General features: G+C 41.1%; 1 protein-coding gene across 1 annotated transcript in view; it reads right to left on the bottom strand.

The window, feature by feature from the left end:
* Positions 1 to 3,588: 3,588 nt before the first annotated feature.
* The window catches only part of pdzrn4 (PDZ domain containing ring finger 4), a 35,173-nt gene continuing 18,886 nt past the window's right edge, over positions 3,589 to 19,875 (bottom strand). The window contains exons 2-9 of the mRNA XM_008401002.2: positions 16,754 to 17,019; positions 16,093 to 16,195; positions 11,387 to 11,485; positions 9,426 to 9,488; positions 7,458 to 7,559; positions 7,105 to 7,224; positions 5,362 to 6,426; positions 3,589 to 5,273 (exon numbers count right to left, since the gene is read on the bottom strand). Of these exons, the coding sequence (XP_008399224.1) occupies positions 4,701 to 5,273; positions 5,362 to 6,426; positions 7,105 to 7,224; positions 7,458 to 7,559; positions 9,426 to 9,488; positions 11,387 to 11,485; positions 16,093 to 16,195; positions 16,754 to 17,019 (2,391 nt within the window). The 3' untranslated portion in view covers positions 3,589 to 4,700. The remainder of the gene's footprint in view (positions 5,274 to 5,361; positions 6,427 to 7,104; positions 7,225 to 7,457; positions 7,560 to 9,425; positions 9,489 to 11,386; positions 11,486 to 16,092; positions 16,196 to 16,753; positions 17,020 to 19,875) is intronic.

The raw sequence follows: 19,875 nt of genomic DNA, 5'->3' as shown, positions 1-19,875 counted from the left end.
AGCCTCCTGGCTGCGTTCAGTTTGTCATCTAATGTCGAGATCGATTCAAAACCTTCCGCGATCGACATATTGCACCGCTGCTCTAGCAAAGCACATACAGTTCAGAAACAATGTGAAATGAGAAAAAAGCTATTTATTAACTGATTAAGTCGTGTTTTAGATTGTTCTTGAAAAACTAATCAGTCACGGCTGATTAGTGGGTGAACTCGGCTGCACAGTGAACCCGTTGATTTTTTTACAGCAGACAGCCGCTCCTCTCTTGAGGGTACTGCGCACCCCCGCTAAATCTTTTAGGGGTACGCAGTACCCCGCCGTACCCCCTTACTTTCACCCCTGCTTATCACCATAAAGAACTACAACAGGAGTTAGCATTCAGTGAACTATTTCATCAACCAAAACAAACATTTAAAGCATTTAATAAGATTGATCAACAAAGACACATATAAATAGCGACTTCTGAGGAGGTGCACCGTCTTGTCCTTCATGACAACGAGACGGAAAAAAAAAAAAAAAAAAAAGCCTACTGTTAATTAAAACTCTGAATCAGTCATTAGTGTATAATTGGGGCCGTGAATAGAAGTTTAATGAATGGAAAATTAACTGTCATTAACCAGCTCTAATCAGTCGTTTATTCTAGACGGAGGCACAAATACTGATTGTATTGCATAGAGAATGTACAATGGACGTTGTTGCTGTTGTTGCTGTTGTTGCTGCGCTGACACCCCACCGCCCCTCTAAAAAAAGCAGATAATATTGAAATGCGCATGTCTTTCTAAATCGCATACAACCTATTTTGTAAACAGGAGACATCTGTTTTCTTCCACCTTAATAGGTTGTGATGAAGTTTATCCCCTGGCCACAGCATATTTAAAGTACAAGTCAGTTTACCTACAATAGCAGCCACGCAAATGTTGACCATAATGCAATGTTAAAATTATTTGCATTATACATTTAGTTGGTTTTGACCAGTTTCCTATTTCTTCTGCTTAGTTTTTTCTTTCTTTCCACCCTCAGTGGAACTAGAAGGTGGAAAATAGACATTGGTTTACTTTGTGGTCAGACAACAAAAGCTAAGCAAATTAGAACTTGGCATATTTATTTATTTATTTATTATGTCAGACATGCCTAACTTGATTGTTCTTAATATCATGGATGCTTCTTTACTGTTGTATGACTGGTTTTAAGAAGAAGGTTTATGTTTGAAGATATATTTCTCTTTCCTTTAAAATACTATTTAATGTTTCAACAAGATAAAGAGGGAAAACATAAAAGTATATAACCATTTTGTCATGGTGTGTAGTGGTTAAGTTGGACCCAAATGCAGAAAGGCAGGTAGATGAAGAATGTTTCATACACAATAATGAAGAAAACTTACAAAAATCACCAGGAGCCAGAGCAAAACAAAAACAGGAATTCAGAGAAAAGTGACAGCAGGGAAATAACAGGATATAACAAAAAGGAACCAGCAAGGAGTGACTGAGAATGAGTGGAATATATAGTGGGGAACTTGATTTTGTGGAAGCAGGCTAGAGAGAGAGAGAGAGATCTAACAAATAACCAGACAGAAGGAACCCAATAAAACCAAAGGACAGAACCAAGGCAAAACACAGCCAAAGCGGATCTAATCAAAGAATATAAAACTAAAATCAATTAAACAAAACCCCAAAACCACCCACTCATTTATTTCTGTCCCTTTTTTCTGTCCTGTTTTTATTGTCTTCGGTCTTTGATCTCGCTGTATTGAACAATCAAATAGATATGGCACATTTTGATAATATCCTTTTTTGATTATACTGAAGCTTCAGTTGACTACCTCCATACATAAATACCATATAATCACCTTTCAGGACTCACAGAGTCGCACACAATGTGTCACCTGCTCCTCATCACAACGTTTAAGCTCTCGTCTCGGCAAAGAACGCCCGACTTTGTTCTGGTTCCCCTGCTAACTTCAAAGGCGCCGTTAGATTAAAGACAGTTGTAGGCTTGTTTTCTCCATCTCCTCTACCTTTACTGCTCCACTTTAACTATCGGGATCATGATTTCATAATCAAAACTGTCCAGTGCTTTTTCATAATTAAGCTTATCCGACGGTTATACACCTGCAAATTGTAACTAAACGGCGTAAAATGATAGTAAAAAACAGCCAAAATTTCTGTACTCAGGAACGAGAGGGTGCATCTCTCATCGATTCTGACCAATCTTATTCACATTATTTCTGTCTTATGCTTTTTTTTTTTTCTTCCTGTAGCTCTCCTACCGCCATGTGTGCACTCATCTTGTCTGGCTGTGTTTTTGATAACATCAAAGTAAAGTCGGTCTCATTTTAACCAAATAGCTGCGATCAGCACACGTGTCAGAACTGCGGATATTTTGGATATGTTGTTAATGTCTTCATCAACCAACAGCGCTATATGCAAGTGGATTTGTCAGTCCTTCATCCACAAACAACAGAATGTCATCTTATGTAGCCTTATTTTTTATTTTTTTAAAAGGATTGTGATATCCACGCTCTCAACTCACCATTAACTATTTTCTGATGTTTTATTTATTATTCCCAATGCCTGAGTCTGCAAAAAAGTAATAAAACTTTTATGCTGTTTTTTTTTTTTAGATGTTGATTTTCTGTGATTCCTACTGCCATGAAACATTTAAGAAAAGTTGTAATACTTTGAAGCTCATTCCAAGGCATTGCAGCCTCAAAACCACAGCTAGTTTGCTTTTATGGATGAAAACATAAGCAAGGATACAACTGGGGTGTAACACAACATTCAAATACACCCAATTATTTTTCCTTTACACCTTAGAAACTGATTGGAATGTTTGGTTCTTGCCACACAGATACATATATGGGGAAGGCAGGCAGGGTTTGAGGGAGGTGGATGTGTTGCTTACCTGATTTAATATTATGCATAAAGGCCCCAGTGATGAGGATGCCCGTCTGAAGTGTCTCATTAATTCCTCAGCTCACTGGGCTGTGGACAGGGGTAACGGAGACTTCACCGGTGTCTCTTTAATGCGTTGAAATGGGAGGATAGTTTAGCTTTAATGCTTCCCGTTACGGCACAGCCATGCTATTGCTCCTCGCATGCACACGTCCCAACCTTCCACGCCGTCAGTCATGTTCAATATGCATACATGAAAACAGTAAAAGGCAGCAACAGGGTGAATCACCATTCATGCCATTAGGCCACAAGACACTAAATCTTATGGCCTAATCCAGGACTCACAGGCTTCGATTGCCCACGAGTCCTGGGATAAAATTTCAGTTGTTTGATGTGGTAAATGAGGCTGAAGGTTTATCTTAATCATAATCATTTTAATCATAAACTTTTTTCTTTTTTTAGTGCAGTGCATTGTGTTAAATTGTGCTTTTTAATGAAAGCATTATGCCTGACCCCCAAAATACAAACGACAGATTAATAATGAATAAATTCAGCCCTAATTTACCCTCACCATATTTGGAGCATACCTTACAACAAAATATGCAGGTGAAACTTTAAATCATCTTTAAACCATCAGTCCTAAATGTCTAAAGTCAAAAGAACATGAACATAAATCAACATATACACAAAGACAATGCTTTTTGTTGCGTTCTTTATTCAGTTTTACAAACATTATCAACAATTACTCAATTTGCAGTAAAAACGGCAGTGCTGAAAGGCTGAAAATATCATACAAAGTCTTCCCAGCGCATTGAAAAGTGTTGCTTTCCCCAGGATACCCCACATTAAGAGAATCGGGGAGACGATTAACTTAATTTACAATAAATACAATTAGCGAGTAAACGATATAAATTAAACTCAAACGATTTCAACATAACTCACAGGTTCATACTTTAAAGTATCAGGCAATGGTTTCATTAGCAAAGCATTGAATTCTTGATAATTCAGTTTTAACTGTAAGCTGAGGTAAAATTGTTTCAAAGAACCCTTCTAACTTTCGTCTAAAATGTCCCTTTGACATAGCATGTTGACATATTTAGTGATGTAAGCTGACAACTCTGACACTCGATGCAGTTGCGATGTAAAGGAGTCGCCTCCGGCAGGGTTTTTCCTTTTGAGATTTCTTATTTCCTGTTTTGCTGGTCTGGCGTACAGCATTAGCTATAGTACAATCAAATAGTCTCACCTCGACAGTGGCGGGTTTTGGTGATACAAATATAAATAGGAAATTATGATAATCGTTTACGATACAATTGACATTCTGCATAAAAAAAAAAGAATTCTTACAAAATTCGAGATTACAAAATGTAAAAAATACTGCAATCTTCCCCATATAAAAGGCCAGCTCGAATGAGGCAAGTAAAATTGCTTCATATATTATGAAACATAAAAATTACAGATATTAAGACACAAAACAGAGAGTACAAAACGTCGTCGGTTCGTTCACGCTTTATGAACTGATTGAACCAACATGCTATTAGGCACCACCTTATCACCAAAAAAACAAAAACAACAACAAAAAAACGTTGGTCCGGCTTAAAAGCGTCTCGCGTCGTGTTTTAAATGACTGACGTGTGGTACTGATTGCTGAACATTCGTCAACGGTTAGCAAGAAAGTTGCTCAGGGAATGCTACAGAGTTTCTCACCGATGACATTTCTCCATTTACAGTGGTTTCACAGAGTGACGAATTCCAAGGCAAAGACGCACCTGATTTTAAAAAATATGCCTGCATCAAGTATTTAAACAACGTCCCTTAAACAGTGGTGACAGAAAGAAAGGCATTATGAACAGTAGACCCCTCTGGGACTCTCGCCCCATGGCTCATCAGCTCTTGGATGGTCATCCAGTTGTCCAGAATCTTTTTGTTCCGCTTCTTCATCATCTTTTTGTGACTGAGCTCCAAGATGTTGATCTCCTTTTTGCCCTCGGTCCCGCTTGCCGGTCCCTCCTTTAGGCAATCGAGGCGGCTTTTCTGCATGAACTCCCTCCTCTTCCTTTGCTCTCTGGCTCTTGCCAAATGCTGCTTTCTCTCCTCCTTGCTCCAGTAGCGGCCCATCTTCATCTCACTCATCGCGTCGTCATCTGTGGTCATGCCTCCGCTCCTCTCTTCTCTGATTCTGAGCGCCCGCTCCCTAAGTATGCGGTCGCGAGCGGGTCTCCTGGCGACGTAGCGTGTTCCATCTGCGCGGACTTTGACTTTCCACTCCAGGCGAGGCTCCCCCGCACGACCGCTGCGGTGCATGGGATCTCGACACACGCTGAGGAGACTCAGCTGGCTCTGTGAGTACTCCAGAGACGAGTGCTGCTGGAGCAGCTGCACATAGCTCTGCAACAAAGATGATGTTTGCCACAGAGTTATTCAGAAATACTTTATGTAGTCGTGCACTACATAGGTATGTTTTCATAATACAAACCTGAAGTTGCTTGGATCCTCCCTGGCCGTGATAGGTGCCCGTCTGATATGAAGCGCCATAAGGAAGAGCTCTTCTCGAGTCTCTGCTCCTTCCCTTTTTGTCACATCTTTCATCGTCCGCCGGTAGAGCTGGGTCCGACTCAGACCGCGAAGGATTGCTCTGGTCGGGGCTGCTGGAGATGACTGGACCATGATCGGCTGGCCTGCACGGCCTATGTGTGCCTTGAGTCTTGGGGATAGGAATGGGATTGGATGGTGCAGAAGAGGCAAGCCTGAGATTTTTCTGGTTGGTAATGCTGATCTGTCTCTGCAGCGAATGATCAGGAGATCTCTCCATGCCTAGAGGCGTTGACCGGGCACTCTCCGCTGTGTTGTAGGCACTGGAGCTGTCCTTCTCGCGAACTCTGTCGCTGTCGGACCTCTCGGGGTACTCATGAATGTCAGCCAGCCTCCCGTGCCGCTTTTGTTCATTTTTGTGGTTCGTTCCTGGTGAGCAGGGTGCAGACTGTGATTGCTCGAGCTGCTGGGACTTGCGTAGTTGATGGGCTTGCATGATGCTCTGGCACTCCAACTCAATGCTGCGTAGCTCTTCGTTCAGCATCTTCAACTCCTGCTCTACCCCTCCCCCTGCACCAACGTCACCTTCACTATCTCCATCCCCTCCACCTTGCCCAGTGAGACTACATTCTATGCTGTGTCTAATGGAGTACACCCCACATTCGCCCCCGTTTCGTATTTGGCACTTGAGTTCTAAAAGTTGCTGGAAGCAGTTCTCTAAACCTCGGACTCCGCATCCACTGTTACGAATACTCACTACGCTTTCGTTGCCTTGGCTTGTTGAGTGAGTTTTTGTGCTTTGGGTGTCTTGTGGTACAACGGTCCCTCGCCTGTTGTGCGGATGTTCTGACTGCCATCGATCCCTCAGGCACTGCGCGGGGCTCCTCCTGTAAAGTCTTGCCAACAAGGGCTGGTGCTCGGTACCGTCTGTGCTGCGCCCAAATCCACTGTCTTGATTGTTGGAAGAACAGGTGGCCGTGTCTGTTGTGACGTCCTCATCGCCTTGAAGCTTTAAATGAAGAAACAGAAGACTCTTTACTCTGCGTACAAGAGCTCAAGCATCATTTCGGAGATGGCCAAAAGTAAAACAAGGACGTTTAAGTTGCTGACGTTTGATGCAAATTTGGAATGTTGCATGCTAAAGCTAAAGGAGAGGTTGAAGCCTTTCCTCCATTATAAAGAAATGAAGGATGGCTGGGAAGGATGCTAAGGATAATTTATTGAGTTGGCCCCAAAAGTTTGGCAATTTGATTGTCTTCTCACCAAAATGAAAGTTTTCAAATCACCTTGGTTCAGTGATATTCAAATAGCAGTGGAGTCCTTTAGTTCATAAAATAGGTTTAGGCCCATGTGAGATGGGGCTTATGGATAATGACAGGGAAGTTGTATTTGTTTTGTTATTTAAGTCCTTTACCAGTGAGCTATAACCACAATCGTCAAGATACATTTAAAATATGCTACAAATATTTGAAATGGAAAGATAGTATAAATTACAGCTCGAATTAATCAAGCAGCATTCAAGTAATCTATGGGTAACATGATGTTAAGAACAAAAGCATGTCTCCTCCAACTTCCCACCGCCTTGGTGAGATCGATGCTGTGCAGTTGCAGTGCAGTTGCAGTGCTGTCGCCATCCTTTCTCCGCCGTCTCTCTTTTTTTTCTCTTATTTTGATTTGTTTTACTCACCTTATCTGCCATCACAAAGCTCTGCTCCCTCTGCTTCCTCTTCTCCTCCAGAATCTCCATCTTCAGCTCCTCGACAAGCCGCTGCTGCTCGTCATCCAGCCACACAGCCTCCTCTTCCAGCTGCAATCACGAGATCTTGTCAGAGTCCTCTCTGAGGTTTCGCACCCGTGACTGTACGCATCTTTGTATGTGTGTGTGTGTGTGCGTGTGTGCGCGCGCGCAGGTACTCTAAACAATCACCTTGACAGGAAAGAAAACCGAAAGGCTCTCAAGCAGCAGTCGCTTTTATCTGACATGACACAGGTTGTCAAAGACGGGGCAGGAGGGCTGCGTGGGTGTGTGCGCGTATTTACCTGGATCTCTGGCCTTGTCACCAGGAGTCTGATGCTCTTTGCTTCTTCGCTTGACAACAAGGCGACGGCTTTCTCCCGGTCTTGCACTTCAAAGCCATTTATCTGCACACCAAAGACCGACATTGCATACGAGGAGGAAAATTTGCATAATATACATATGTCCTTTAAATTACACGCAATTAAGCCGCGAGAGAAGATGGATTAGGTTTTTCTTGTGTGGATCATTGATCTGTCTTGACTCTAAGCCCCCTTGCTTTCTTCCCCCCTATCCATACATTTTCACTCTCCATTAGTCTTCGTTTCCACACACTTCTTTTTTAATCTCTCCGCATGTCTCGTCTGCCGTCCGCCTTCCTTCCTCTCTGCTGCCACTTGCTCCTAATATGAATACACAGGAGAGGCTACACACTCTGGAGAGGGAGTCAATAGTGGAACTCTGCTCTCACCAGACCATCCAGACATACAATTAACTGTTCTTTGACAGGTGGCGTTCATCTTTTCCGCACTAGAGTAATGGGGCTGTCAGAGGAAGATAATAGGGCCAGGAGTATAGCAGGCCGTATCCCACCCAATCACTCATAGGACAAGGAAACAAACACCACACTGCGAGAAGGGAGATACTCAGAGGTCAATATACAATTAATAAAGAGGATTCAAAGTCTTCTACTTGGACTGAAAGCTACGTAAAATGTCACTTTACCGAGATAAGAAAGGGATCCGACTTAAGCAACCGTATGTAAAAGGGAATTCCTAAACAGTAGGTAACACCTTTATTTAGGAGTACAGCTTTGATATTTATGATACACAAATCTGGTTTTTAATGATGATCTCCTTTGCTTCCCAAATTAAAATATTTCAATATCAACCCTAAAGTGAAATCAATACAAATCCAGTCCCACATCATCTGAAGACACGTTTGTCTTCCAGTACCTAAGATGAAGAGACTGTTAAAAGTGACGTTTTAGAAATAGACCGAGATATTGGCCAGTGAACGGAATCTGTCGATTTTTAGTTTACAAGACCAAAACTTAAAAAAATATATAGATTTTTTTTTTCTTTTAACATCAATGAGCACACTGTGAGACATGCTGAAACATAGGTAAGTAATTGTCATCAATATCGACTGGTCAATATCTGGCTTTTTCCCCCTTCCAATCAGTGACACATCCTTGCGTTAAAACATTTTATGAAGCACAACTCTTTGGCCACAAAGTTGTTGCTCAAGGATGAAAGTTCATTTTTATTGTATTTTTTCAGAATAGAAGGAGGCAAACATTCAGCTAATAAAATAAAATAAAACAAGTTGAAAGTTGTTAGGCTGTGAAAAGAGTGAGCCACTTAGAGGCAAGTCTGGGGTCAGGGGGTCATTCATTTTCAAGTCTGTTACTCCAGTGTTTCAGAGTAAAAACACCAAACGCCAAAACTATCTGGTAAAATTTTTTTTTTTTTTTTTAAAGATGTATATTCATGTACATGATTACAGATCTGCTTCAGACTAGATATCAAAACTGAGATAACCCTTTTGCTTTAAACGCATTTCTTAGCATTTCTGTTTGAGTCAGATTTACAGAGAACGACCTTTTGTTACAACTGAAGCTACTCGCAGTAGTTTACCCCATGGAAGGTTTGAATAATGAGGGACAGAGCAAGAAAGAGTTCTCACAGATGATGGAGTGCCGGCGAAACTGCAACTAAGGACTTTAATTTCCCCGATAAAACGAGGTGATTAAATATACATATCCTTTCTCCAGACTCCAGACACCAGCAGCTCGGTTATTCTCTTACAAGAATGTCATATAAGGGTAGAGTAGCTATCGGGAGGTTTTTTTTCCTCCCAGACAGCCTTTTCTTTTTGTTAATTAAAAGGGTAACGGTTATTGGAGGAGAAGTGGGAAAAAAAACATATTTCTGAGAATATGACATAACCTGATGTTAGTGGATCGTTGTCACCGAGAGTAAATAATTCACCTGCAGAATGCGGTCTCCTTCCTTAATGCGTCCGTCTCTTGCTGCTATGCTGTTCGGCTCCACCTGCACAAAAGAACGCAGAAATCAATACCGACAGCCAGTCACTGAACGTGTCTGTATTCTCCGAAATACAGCTTGCGATGTCTTCACGCTCTAACTGCACTTTGATGTACGCTATTTGCAGAAAACACTGTTTTTCCCCCATAAAGGAGATACTTTTTTTTTTTTTTTTTAACTCACACTCCAGCCTACATTTTTCCTATGTTAAAGACTGAGTCGGTTACAAACAGCAGCAGATTTAATATATATTTTTGTACATAAATAGAGAGCGTCACTTGTGTTGGAGACACAACAAAAAGAAAAGTGGGGGGGACTGAGAAAAAAAAGAAAAGAAAAATCAACTGAAAAGCTTAAACAAAAACTTGCAAATTTTAGGCTGAATAGCTTAATTTATCCAAAAGTATCCCGGTGGAGATGCACGCCGACACCGCACGATCATAAACTTTGTTGTTTCCCCCGCGTGCAAGATCAAAAGTCTTAGTAAGGTGTGCAAAACATAAAAAAAAAAGTCAAAATAAGATCACGTATTTCCCGAAAGTTGCATCAGTTGCTATCCATACATGCATTTTAATGAGAGAGATCCTTCATAGCAAATACACAGGCACAAATATATGTGTTCTGTTTGTGGAAGGCAGTCTCCACTGTCTGCTTTCAATAGTTTTGGAGCTTTTTGTCAGGTTCAAGAGAAACAACTGAAAAAGCAGAGCAGCAGCAGGATATAGAGCCTTACAAAAGTATTCATTCCTCTTTCAACTTTTGCATAAAATTAAAAACATCTCCGATTCCTTTTCACTGCAACGATGCAGCTTCTGTGTCTCGCAGTCGAGCTGGTGTATCCAAGTTGATGTGTGTGAAAGACTGGACTAAAAAGTAGCATTTTGGTTTTATGTCACCAGAGCACCGTTCTATTTGATAAGTTCAACATTTGGGATTATTATTTTATGATTAGCAAAGCAGAACATCCATTTGAAGTTGCACTGGATTTTATTTACACTAATGTTTGTGGTTGTAATTTGACAAAATTGATATAGGGAACGACACAGCAAGTTTGTAACTGATTCAAGCTAAACCGACTGCTGTAATTCTGCCATCTGTGCCCTTGTGCGGGAAAGCTAATCCCCACAGCAGCTCTTACTTTTCCTTTCAGCCTGTCTTTGTCTTCATAATAGGATTGAAACTGCACCTGCAGTCAGACTGAATGATTTCCTAATTTATTTCCCGTCGCCCAAGTTCCCCAGAATTCCGTCATTCATTTGGTTTTCTCTTGGATAGCTCAATAATTAGTTTTCATTCCGTCTTATCAACGCTTTTGCAATAGAGGGATCTTTTTTTTCTTTCTTTCTTTTGTTTTTTTTCCTGAGCTGACAATCATGTGAATTAGGAGAATTTCTGTAATACATTCCTGTCTGGCTTTGCATGTTTGGTATTTAGATGAGTGGCAGTAAATGGCAGAAGAAGTCATTTCAAACTTTGAGAAGAAAAGGAAGAGAGAGCCGTCGCCGCTGTGAGCTAATTAAAAGAATAACAACATGCTAAAAGGTGAAAAATGAGAAGGGAAGGAAGTGAATCATATTTCAAACATGACTTCCTTTTAGGCCATGCATGTCTCATTCCCTATTGATGTTTGGCTGCAAAACATTTTTCTTTTCCGCCTTCCTCCGTAATTCAGTTCAACTCGCTTTAGAACACAGATACGGGAATGGGTCTGGGATTTCGTAAAATCCTCGTAATGACTTCTCGTTCCAAAGAGACTAATAACGAGTCCCAAAAATAAGAGTTGTGCATGAGTATTCTGGAATTTTAAGAGTATTTCTGTGTGACTTTTAAAATGTCTACTTAAATAAAACCAAACAGGAAATAGTTTAATGTTGCACAAAGCTGTAGTAGTGGTTTCTAAGTACCTGACTGACATAAATACCGGTGTCCTCCTCGTCGTCGGTCCGGTAGCATAGCGTCAGACCGAGCTTATCCTCTCTGTTCACCCGACACAGCTCCACTTCCTGTTAAACACAAGCAAAAGAGATATTTTAATTATTTTTAAAAAGACATTGAAGAGACAGTTGGTGACTGAATAGTGAAAATGAAAAAGAAATGCATCAAAATCAGTTGCGAAATTTGGATGAGTCATGCAGACTAAACGAGCTCAACTTTTATGACATATTTCTAGCTCACGTAAAGATAATCCATTAGCTTTAGGTTTGTAAAAATGGCAAAAAAATGTAAAAAATAAAAATGCAAGGAGCTTCGTGTGAAAGAGCTTTAGTTGTTCTCTAAACAGGCTGCATGCCTGCTTTCAGAGTCATTGTTTTCCTTGAGAACATCATTTTAATGACGTTTCAACCGTCTGTTGGTTTGAGGCTGCAGGTAAAGAATCTGAAGTAGCCAATTCAATGTTGCTATAAAATTTGCACTGTGCAACCGAACACTTTCAGTCCAAGCCTCTCACTGCTTAATATATCACACAGTTTTTACCCGACTCAGGTGGTAAAGGACGTATTGCGCGTAAAGTTTTTTTTTTTTAAACTGTTATCGTGTAAAAAATACAACAGAGATAAAGCAGGCTGCACAAGGACATCTGTTATGGCAATAAGAAACAGGTTATAGACTTCTATATGCTGTAAAACTTCTTTTTACTGAAGGAGAAGTGGTCAGTCCCTGAAACACAACCTGACGTCATATTTGTCCCTCCACCAAACTATATATTCAGCAGAATGCAATCAGCACATAGTGTGATCCTGGCAACTACCAAACCCAACTGGATTGGATTGTGTGGTAGGATAAGTATCATTTGTTACCGTCAAGAACATGTCTAAAACGCTCTACAGCTGAGTGGTGGTGTGCTTTAACACTGCATTTGACACTTTTCAATGTACTTGGTATTGTAAGGCAGCTGCGTGGCCGTAGAAACCCAAAACATGACCGTCTCTGTTTTCTATTCTTCCGCTAACCTGAAAGCCAGATAAGGTTTATAGGTCTGTGGGAACTGAATCAGTAGAAAGTTGCAGACTTCTGCAGACTGCATACCTTCGTGTAATACCTTCATGATATTACATGGTCTTCCATCAAAAACTAAAATGAAGGGACAAAATGGCAATGAATACATATGAATGAGGTCATAATTGAGGCACAATCTGACAGGGAGACGACTGCAACGTCGCAATTCCATGAGTTATATGCGGTGTCTGAATACTTTCGACAATGTAATTTGCCTGTTCTTCTGGACGTAAAACAGCAAAAATATTTATTATTATTATTCATTTAGTTAAGAGTGGTTTTTAAAATTCCCTTTGACTAAATAAAAAAATGTTTCATCGATATTGACTTTGGGGTGAACCCTTTGTTTTAGACAGCAGCATTCTGCTGTGGGTGGATATGAGAATGTTCCGGCAGCTTCTCGTTCACTACATGCCTGTTTGTTTTATTTTAGAGAGATAATAAAGTTATTCTCTTTTAAGAAACTTTTCCCCTTTGCTTGTGCTGACTGTTCAGGTCTCAGATGCAAACTAGTGGTGGTTTAACACGTTTGTAAAAATGTTATTTGCATGGAAAAGTCTACATTTCTAGCTCACTAATAAAAACAAAGAAGAGAAATACATGTTAAAGTACAGGCCCCCTTAATTTGCATGTTGTTGCAGTCCAAGCTCCATCTTGGGACGTGGATATTAATTAAGTCAAGGGATACAAAACTCAAACTAAGCCAATACGGTGGAGCCATACAGGCCGGGTCTTTCATGTCTTTGCAACCCCCGCCTCCTCCAGGAAATTTCCCTAAATCTAGTCCTACTCACCGCTGGTTCTTTTTGATCTCTGCTGTGTATTAAGGTAATCACATAAAGATAACTCTGGGGGTAATCTTTATTAACCTCACACTGCCAAATCCATTTCGCCTCTGTGATGAAATGAAAGAAGGGTTGTGGGATAGAACGACGAGTAAAGCGAGAGGGGGGGACGGGGGGGACGGGGGGGGCGCTGGGGATGGTGGAGGGGAGGCAGGAATTAAACCCCCTGTCCCGTGTTTCTACTGTCAGGGGAAACAACGATAGCGGAGATTGACAGGGGAAGAAATTAATTTCTGTGGCATTTAACCCCCTGTGCAAACAGCCCTGACCTTCAAAGGTTGGGTTGCGGAAGGAGTTTATGATTTTGTAGCACAACACACTGCTTCGCACCAGGCACACTCCTCACCAGTATGATGAACCGGTTGATTTGTGCCTTGATATTGGCCTGCAATGAGATTAAACGTGTAATCTCTTAGAAAATTGGATGGCATCAAAGGCTACAAGAGATTACTTAATAATTGCAGAAGGGTTATGATTTATTCTGATCGGTAGTTTAGCTTTAAATTTTCACGACACTCCAGGAAATCACGCTTTTTGATACTTTTGTTACAGAGAAAATATGTTAAGAAGTTGGACCGACAATAGGTCTCCTCCTGTTGCTTGGTGCCACATTAAACATCTGGGAGAAACGTTTAGATCGGGCATTCACTTTGCCACCACCTCATGTTTCATTCAGTTGTAATTAGTGCCAAGCACAACGTTCACTGGCTTATCGTTTCCTCACTTCAGATGATGACAGCCGTTCAGCTGTAAACAGCTTTAAGCATAAGAGAGATAATTCGACCAATCGTGGTTCTAAATTTGTTTTTACCTCCTGCTAATCCGTTGTGGCAGGTACACCAAGCCTTTAATCTACATAAAAGAAAAAGATGGGCGGGGGAAGAAAGAATATTTATTTTGCAGAATATGCAAAGGTATTCATACCCCGTGGTCGAGTCCACAGGTGAGTAATCGTGCCTGGCTTGACTAGTAAAACTTACCCGAAAAGTGGGATTAAACCACATCAAATTGTCTTTGCTTAACAGTGGAGTGTATTTGCTATACTTTTAGTTTATACGCCTGTGAAGTGTTTTGTTTTATACTTGGCTGAATGCAAATGTGGGCTGCACAGTGGCGCAGTTGATAGAGCTGTTGCCTTGCAGCAAGAAGGTTCTGGGTTCGATTCCCGGCCCCGGTCTTTCTGCATGGAGTTTGCATGTTCTCCCTGTGCGTTACGTGGGTTTTCTCCGGGTACTCCGGTTTCCTCCCACAGTCCAAAAACATGACTGTCAGGTTAATTGGCCTCTCCAAATTGCCCCTAGGTGTGAGTGTGTGTGTGCATGGTTGTTTGTCCTGTGTGTCTCTGTGTTGCCCTGCGACAGACTGGCGACCTGTCCAGGGTGTACCCCGCCTCTCGCCCGAAACGTTGGCTGGAGATGGGCACCAGTACCCCTCCCGACCCCGCTGAGGGAAAAAGGGTGCAAGAAAATGGATGGATGGATGAATGCAAATGTAATTTTGCTGCACTGTACAAGCATTGTGATTGAGTGTGAAGTAGCATTATTCAAACTTTCTTCAAATTTTCTTAAGATGATTTATTAAAAATAGGTTTGCCTGAAATAATTTTTTTCCTCATTTGTTGTTTTCAGCATTGGAATGTGGCACCTGCGACAAACCAAATTAAGATTTAATAATTTGGCAAACGGAAAACTGACTTCTGCACACCCCACTGCTGCAAGCAATGAAAATCTGCATTATTAAAATACTCCTTGCCTCCGAGGGAAGAAATACACCAGCGCCTTGGTATATAAATGTGTTGAAAACAAATTCATTCCGAATTGAAACCTGTTCGATCTGTCAAATTCATAACCCTGAAACTGGGCAGGCGCCTGGTAATGTTATGGCGTGCTAGATTTGGCAGAACCACCAGGTGTATCATGACAGCTGTACCCAGGTGGGCAATCAGTTTGAAGTGAAGCAAAACCTGTCAGTTAGAAGTCAATTTTTTCCTGGGAATGGCAGCCATGTTCCGTTTCCTGCAAGGGGAAAGCTATTCTTGTTTCAGTTAGATACACATGGATGGACTGGGGGAAAGTGAGGACAGCTGATTTGGTGTGTCCAACATGTGGCAGGTGGGGGGTGGGAGAATGTTTGATTAAACGTTGTACGGTCCAAGTTGTTCTGATAGCACTGCTATTACCAAACAAAACCCCTCCGTCACCATCCCACCACCGACCTGAACCGAGGGATGGGGGGGGGGGGGGTTGCTAAAAGGCCACAGCAAAGGGATCCTATTAACCAAGAAAACTGTGCACTGAACCAGGAAGGGCCAATTACACCACACAGGGAAACAGACAAAGCAAATAATACCCATCACTTTCAACCTGGGAGAACCTCAAGGTGGCATCATCTAAGCAGCACAATGCATCTGCTAAACACTGTGCAAAAGGTCAACTTTCTCCTCAAAGAGACACATTTTCTAAAATAAATAATTTACCTGCACTACTGTGGCCCGTACGGCTTGAGCTATGATTTTATAACCAGAGGATTTTAGGTTAGCCGAAAAATTTTAATCAGTTGTAAGAGTAGCACTAAACCAATATTTCTACCCTTAGAAGTAAAAAGTAATCATCCAAAAAAATTATTTAGATGTAAAAAAAATATTTGGTAGAAAGTCTACCTAAGAATTAAGTACTTGTATAAAACTTTTCCTACAAATTCCCATAAAATACATTAAGATTAGTGGTTGCAATGTGACAAAATGTAAAAAATGATGACGAGATCCCTACCTCGTACTCGTACTCTTCAGGCCTTTCCACTTCTCCTGGAGTGTTGGACATGTACTCTGGACATTCGTAAAAGTCGTGCTCCATGGTGTGTATGGATTGACAGCTAAAGAAAAGAAAATGAACCATGATAAAGATAATTTACATAACGTCGTCTTCCCATATCAACGCGTTTCATTCTGTGGAATAAATTAGATGGACAGAATTAGATGAACCAGACTTTACTAGGAGTTTACCACTTTTCCATACCCAAAGTCTTTATACTTCATCTCATTTTGTGACAAAGACATAAACAATTTCCCCCATTAAAGCCACAAACTCTGAAAATTGTCCCTGTGACTGCCTCACTGTAATTACTGACCAAGGCTGTAAGATTTTCAGTTTTATGAGGCAAAATGAATTCATTTCCTGTCCAGCAAAGCTCCATAAACAGCATCAGAATGGGTGCCATGTCCGGCCGCCTACTATATCAGTCCATTGGATTTTAATCGCCTGGCAAAAGCCTTCATTAAGGAAAATGGATGTAGCACACCGAAGCAATTACTGTTTGCCAGTTCGCCTGTGCATAATCATATCACAGTGCTTGGCTTTGCTTGGGGTTTCCACTCTGACAGAGCTGCTTAATAGCTATTATAAAAGGAATGCAATAAGTGCTTTCCCTCACCTGTCGGAGAGCAAGAACGGACAGATGTCTGGGACTGGTGGGGTGGCGGGCCGGAGCTTGGCCAGAGCCATGATGTGCTCGAATGTGATGTCTGTTTGTGTGCAGACGTCGACCACACACACATCCTGCGCCGCGTCGCAGTTCCTTTGCACGACGGTGGCTCTGGCGGGGGTTCGCCGGAGAACCTGGACAACGATGGGGTCTCGCCTGATGGCCTCCACCACTGACTCGTCATGTTCAACCTTGGAGAAGTCACGCCCGTTCACCTTAGGTGAGAAAAAAAAAAAATGAAAAGGCCTCATGAGGCAAATCTCACTTTTGAGCGAGAGCAGCTGAAAAACTTCGAATTGGCTCATGTTGGAAAAGACAAAACTATTTATGTTGGAGATGTTTCGCTCATCAGAGGTTTCTTGTTTAACCATTTAAGATATTATTTTACAAGAAATAACCAATCATTTGATTGAGCCATCCACCATCTTCCCTTTATGCATCTACATCTGCATTTTTTTTATAGTACCTGCACAATCCCCTAAAGTCTGGCACCAAACAGAATTCATTAAAGCATGAAAACTGCAAAATGTAAATTTGGAATATCTTTTCATTCCAAAGTATGTTTCCCAGTAGGTTGAGAGATTGTAACTGCTCACCAGCTGACTTTATATTTTTCAGAAATATATTTTTCTAGAATGTGCATATTGTCTCCAATTCAAATGCAAGTCTATCCTATTCTTACTCCACTCTATCTAACCGAGATGCATTATTTACACTGAAATTCTACTATTAAGCCCATTAAGTGCATAATAGCAATGCTGATTGAGACAAATGAGCAATAAAATGGAAACAAGCACCATAGAGTACACCATGTATCATCAGAGACACAAGTCTTAGTGAACATTGCATTTATAATTCACATCATCAGGCACAGCTGTGCAACACCGGGATGGGTAGAGGAGAAGCTGTTTGTGTGTCATGTCGCAGCGACTGCGTTTGAAAACATGCCTATTGATCCGCACATTTATTCAAACAGCTCATTTGTATTGATCCGGAGGATATGCAAATTATCAATTTGCTTGAAAAAGGTTTGCGTGTCAATCGTGAGCGTCGATATTACACAAACACGACAGTCTGCACAATTGCCAACAACATCTAAGTTGTCTTGATTCTTCTGATATTTTGTTGTTGGATGAAAAAGATCAAACTTCACAGAGTTACGATGAATTTGCGTTAAAACTTTATCTTTTTACAGTGGCGATTCCCGTTCTCCTACAGCGGGGATTTTTCTGTCACAAAGCAAACATCAAATAAATTCAACATGAAACCAAGAAAAGTTCAAAACAACTGAAAAGTTTTACTGAGTGGTAGATGGACATATTAATCAAGTCATTAAGTGGAAGCTAATTGTAACCCAACAGATGGGACAGTGACAAAGCTTAATGGCTTTGAACAGGTTTGTCTACGCGAGCAGCAGATGTTTCTGTGCATCATAGACTTCATTAAGTTATACATGCATTGGCAACAAGTAAAAACCAGAAGAGAAAGGTATTTAAATTCTGCTATTTAACTGAATTAGAAAACCCTGCCCCATCAATATATATGTAAAACAATATTTAAGTTTTTTCTTTTTGCTAAAAAATTACATTTTCAAGCAAAGATTGTACATTTTAGCCTACATTACACATTTAGACTCCTAATAGCTTCAATAATTAAATTAGCTTCAGCTAAAAGACAGATTGAAGTGTGCAGTGTAGATTCCTATGTCTCGCTCCATTTATTTCTTCTTCTTTTGTTCCTGTCCCCTTCACCTGCTGTGTTGATTCTGTGTCATTTGGCCATTTTTCCTCAGCTCTACCAGTCATGCACCCCACACAGTTCCAGCACATTCAGTTAATTACACTCATCATTTTTGTTCCAAAACCCACCCTCATGTTTACTTGGTTATTTGTCAGGTTCATCTGTTTCCACCAAATGGTTCTCTTCTCTTTTTATGCGCTGTTTTTTCCCTGGGTTAGCCACAGTTCTGTGGTTTTCCTTGGTTTATTATTAAATATCAACCTGAGAAATCACGTAGAATATCAGGCCTATAAAATGTAGTAATTTTCAAGTTCCATTTGCCTACAATATTAGCTGGTTTCAATTCTTCTAAAGAAGTTCAACTTTTAAATTGGATATTTCTACTCTAAAATTTTCAGCCACTCAAATGCTAGGTACAGTAGGAGGAAACTAAAGTAACTCTGGCACTTTCTCTGAAGTTTCGTTGTAGTCACAATCTTGTATAATTACTCTGTCGCTTTGAAAGATGGCAGCTGCCGGCAGTGTTTATCGGTTCCGGTCCTCCATCCCCCTCCTCCCCCACCACTGTCCTGCCTTGCATATGTTTTAAGCATTTTCCCTTCTGCCACACACCTGGCTTGAATCTGTGGGTGATTAACAGCCGTCTGTGGCGCTCGATGGCCGCAGAAGAGGTCACGCAATCATTTGAAACAGGTGTTCTGGAACAAAAGCACATCTAAAATATGGCGGGTGGGGGAGATGGGGGTGGGGGGTGAGGATGGGAATTGAGAAACACTTGCTGCTGGGACCTCCCATGCATCTATCTGACTTCAGACATTTCTTTCTTGAAAGAAAGAAAGAAAGAAAGAAAAAGAAAAACACACAGCAGTCTCCTACTTGCATATGTACACTTGAAAACCAATTTAGTTGGTTTGCTATTGACGACAGGACACTTTGTGATTGATTATTAGCTTGCTACAAATTGGGTCCCAGCTTTCCGCAACCAGGAGCCAACTGCTGGATTTGTTGAAACGGCTATCGTTCTACCACCACTTCGCTTGAAGCTTTCAACGTACACAAAGCATATTGCACATGTCAGCCTATAAACGTGACAGGGTTTCTATCAACTTGTCACTTCAGATGGTTTAATGTTATTTCCAGTCCTCAATGCAAACAGCGTGTGATAACAAAATCCCTAAGATAAGGGCCGCATGCGTGCGCACACATGCGTGCGTGTGTGTGTGTGTGTCTGCACTCGTGAATGGATGTGTTTGCTGAACTGAGATAAGAGCGAAAGCACTCAACCTCACAGCTAAATCTGACAGATATGGTGTCATTGCGAACAAATGGAA

The sequence above is a fragment of the Poecilia reticulata genome, linkage group LG23 (assembly GCF_000633615.1).
Source record: "Poecilia reticulata strain Guanapo linkage group LG23, Guppy_female_1.0+MT, whole genome shotgun sequence".
NCBI lineage: Eukaryota > Metazoa > Chordata > Actinopteri > Cyprinodontiformes > Poeciliidae > Poecilia > Poecilia reticulata.
Note: the sequence above shows the minus strand (reverse complement) of the source record. Positions and strands in the feature narration are given on the sequence as shown.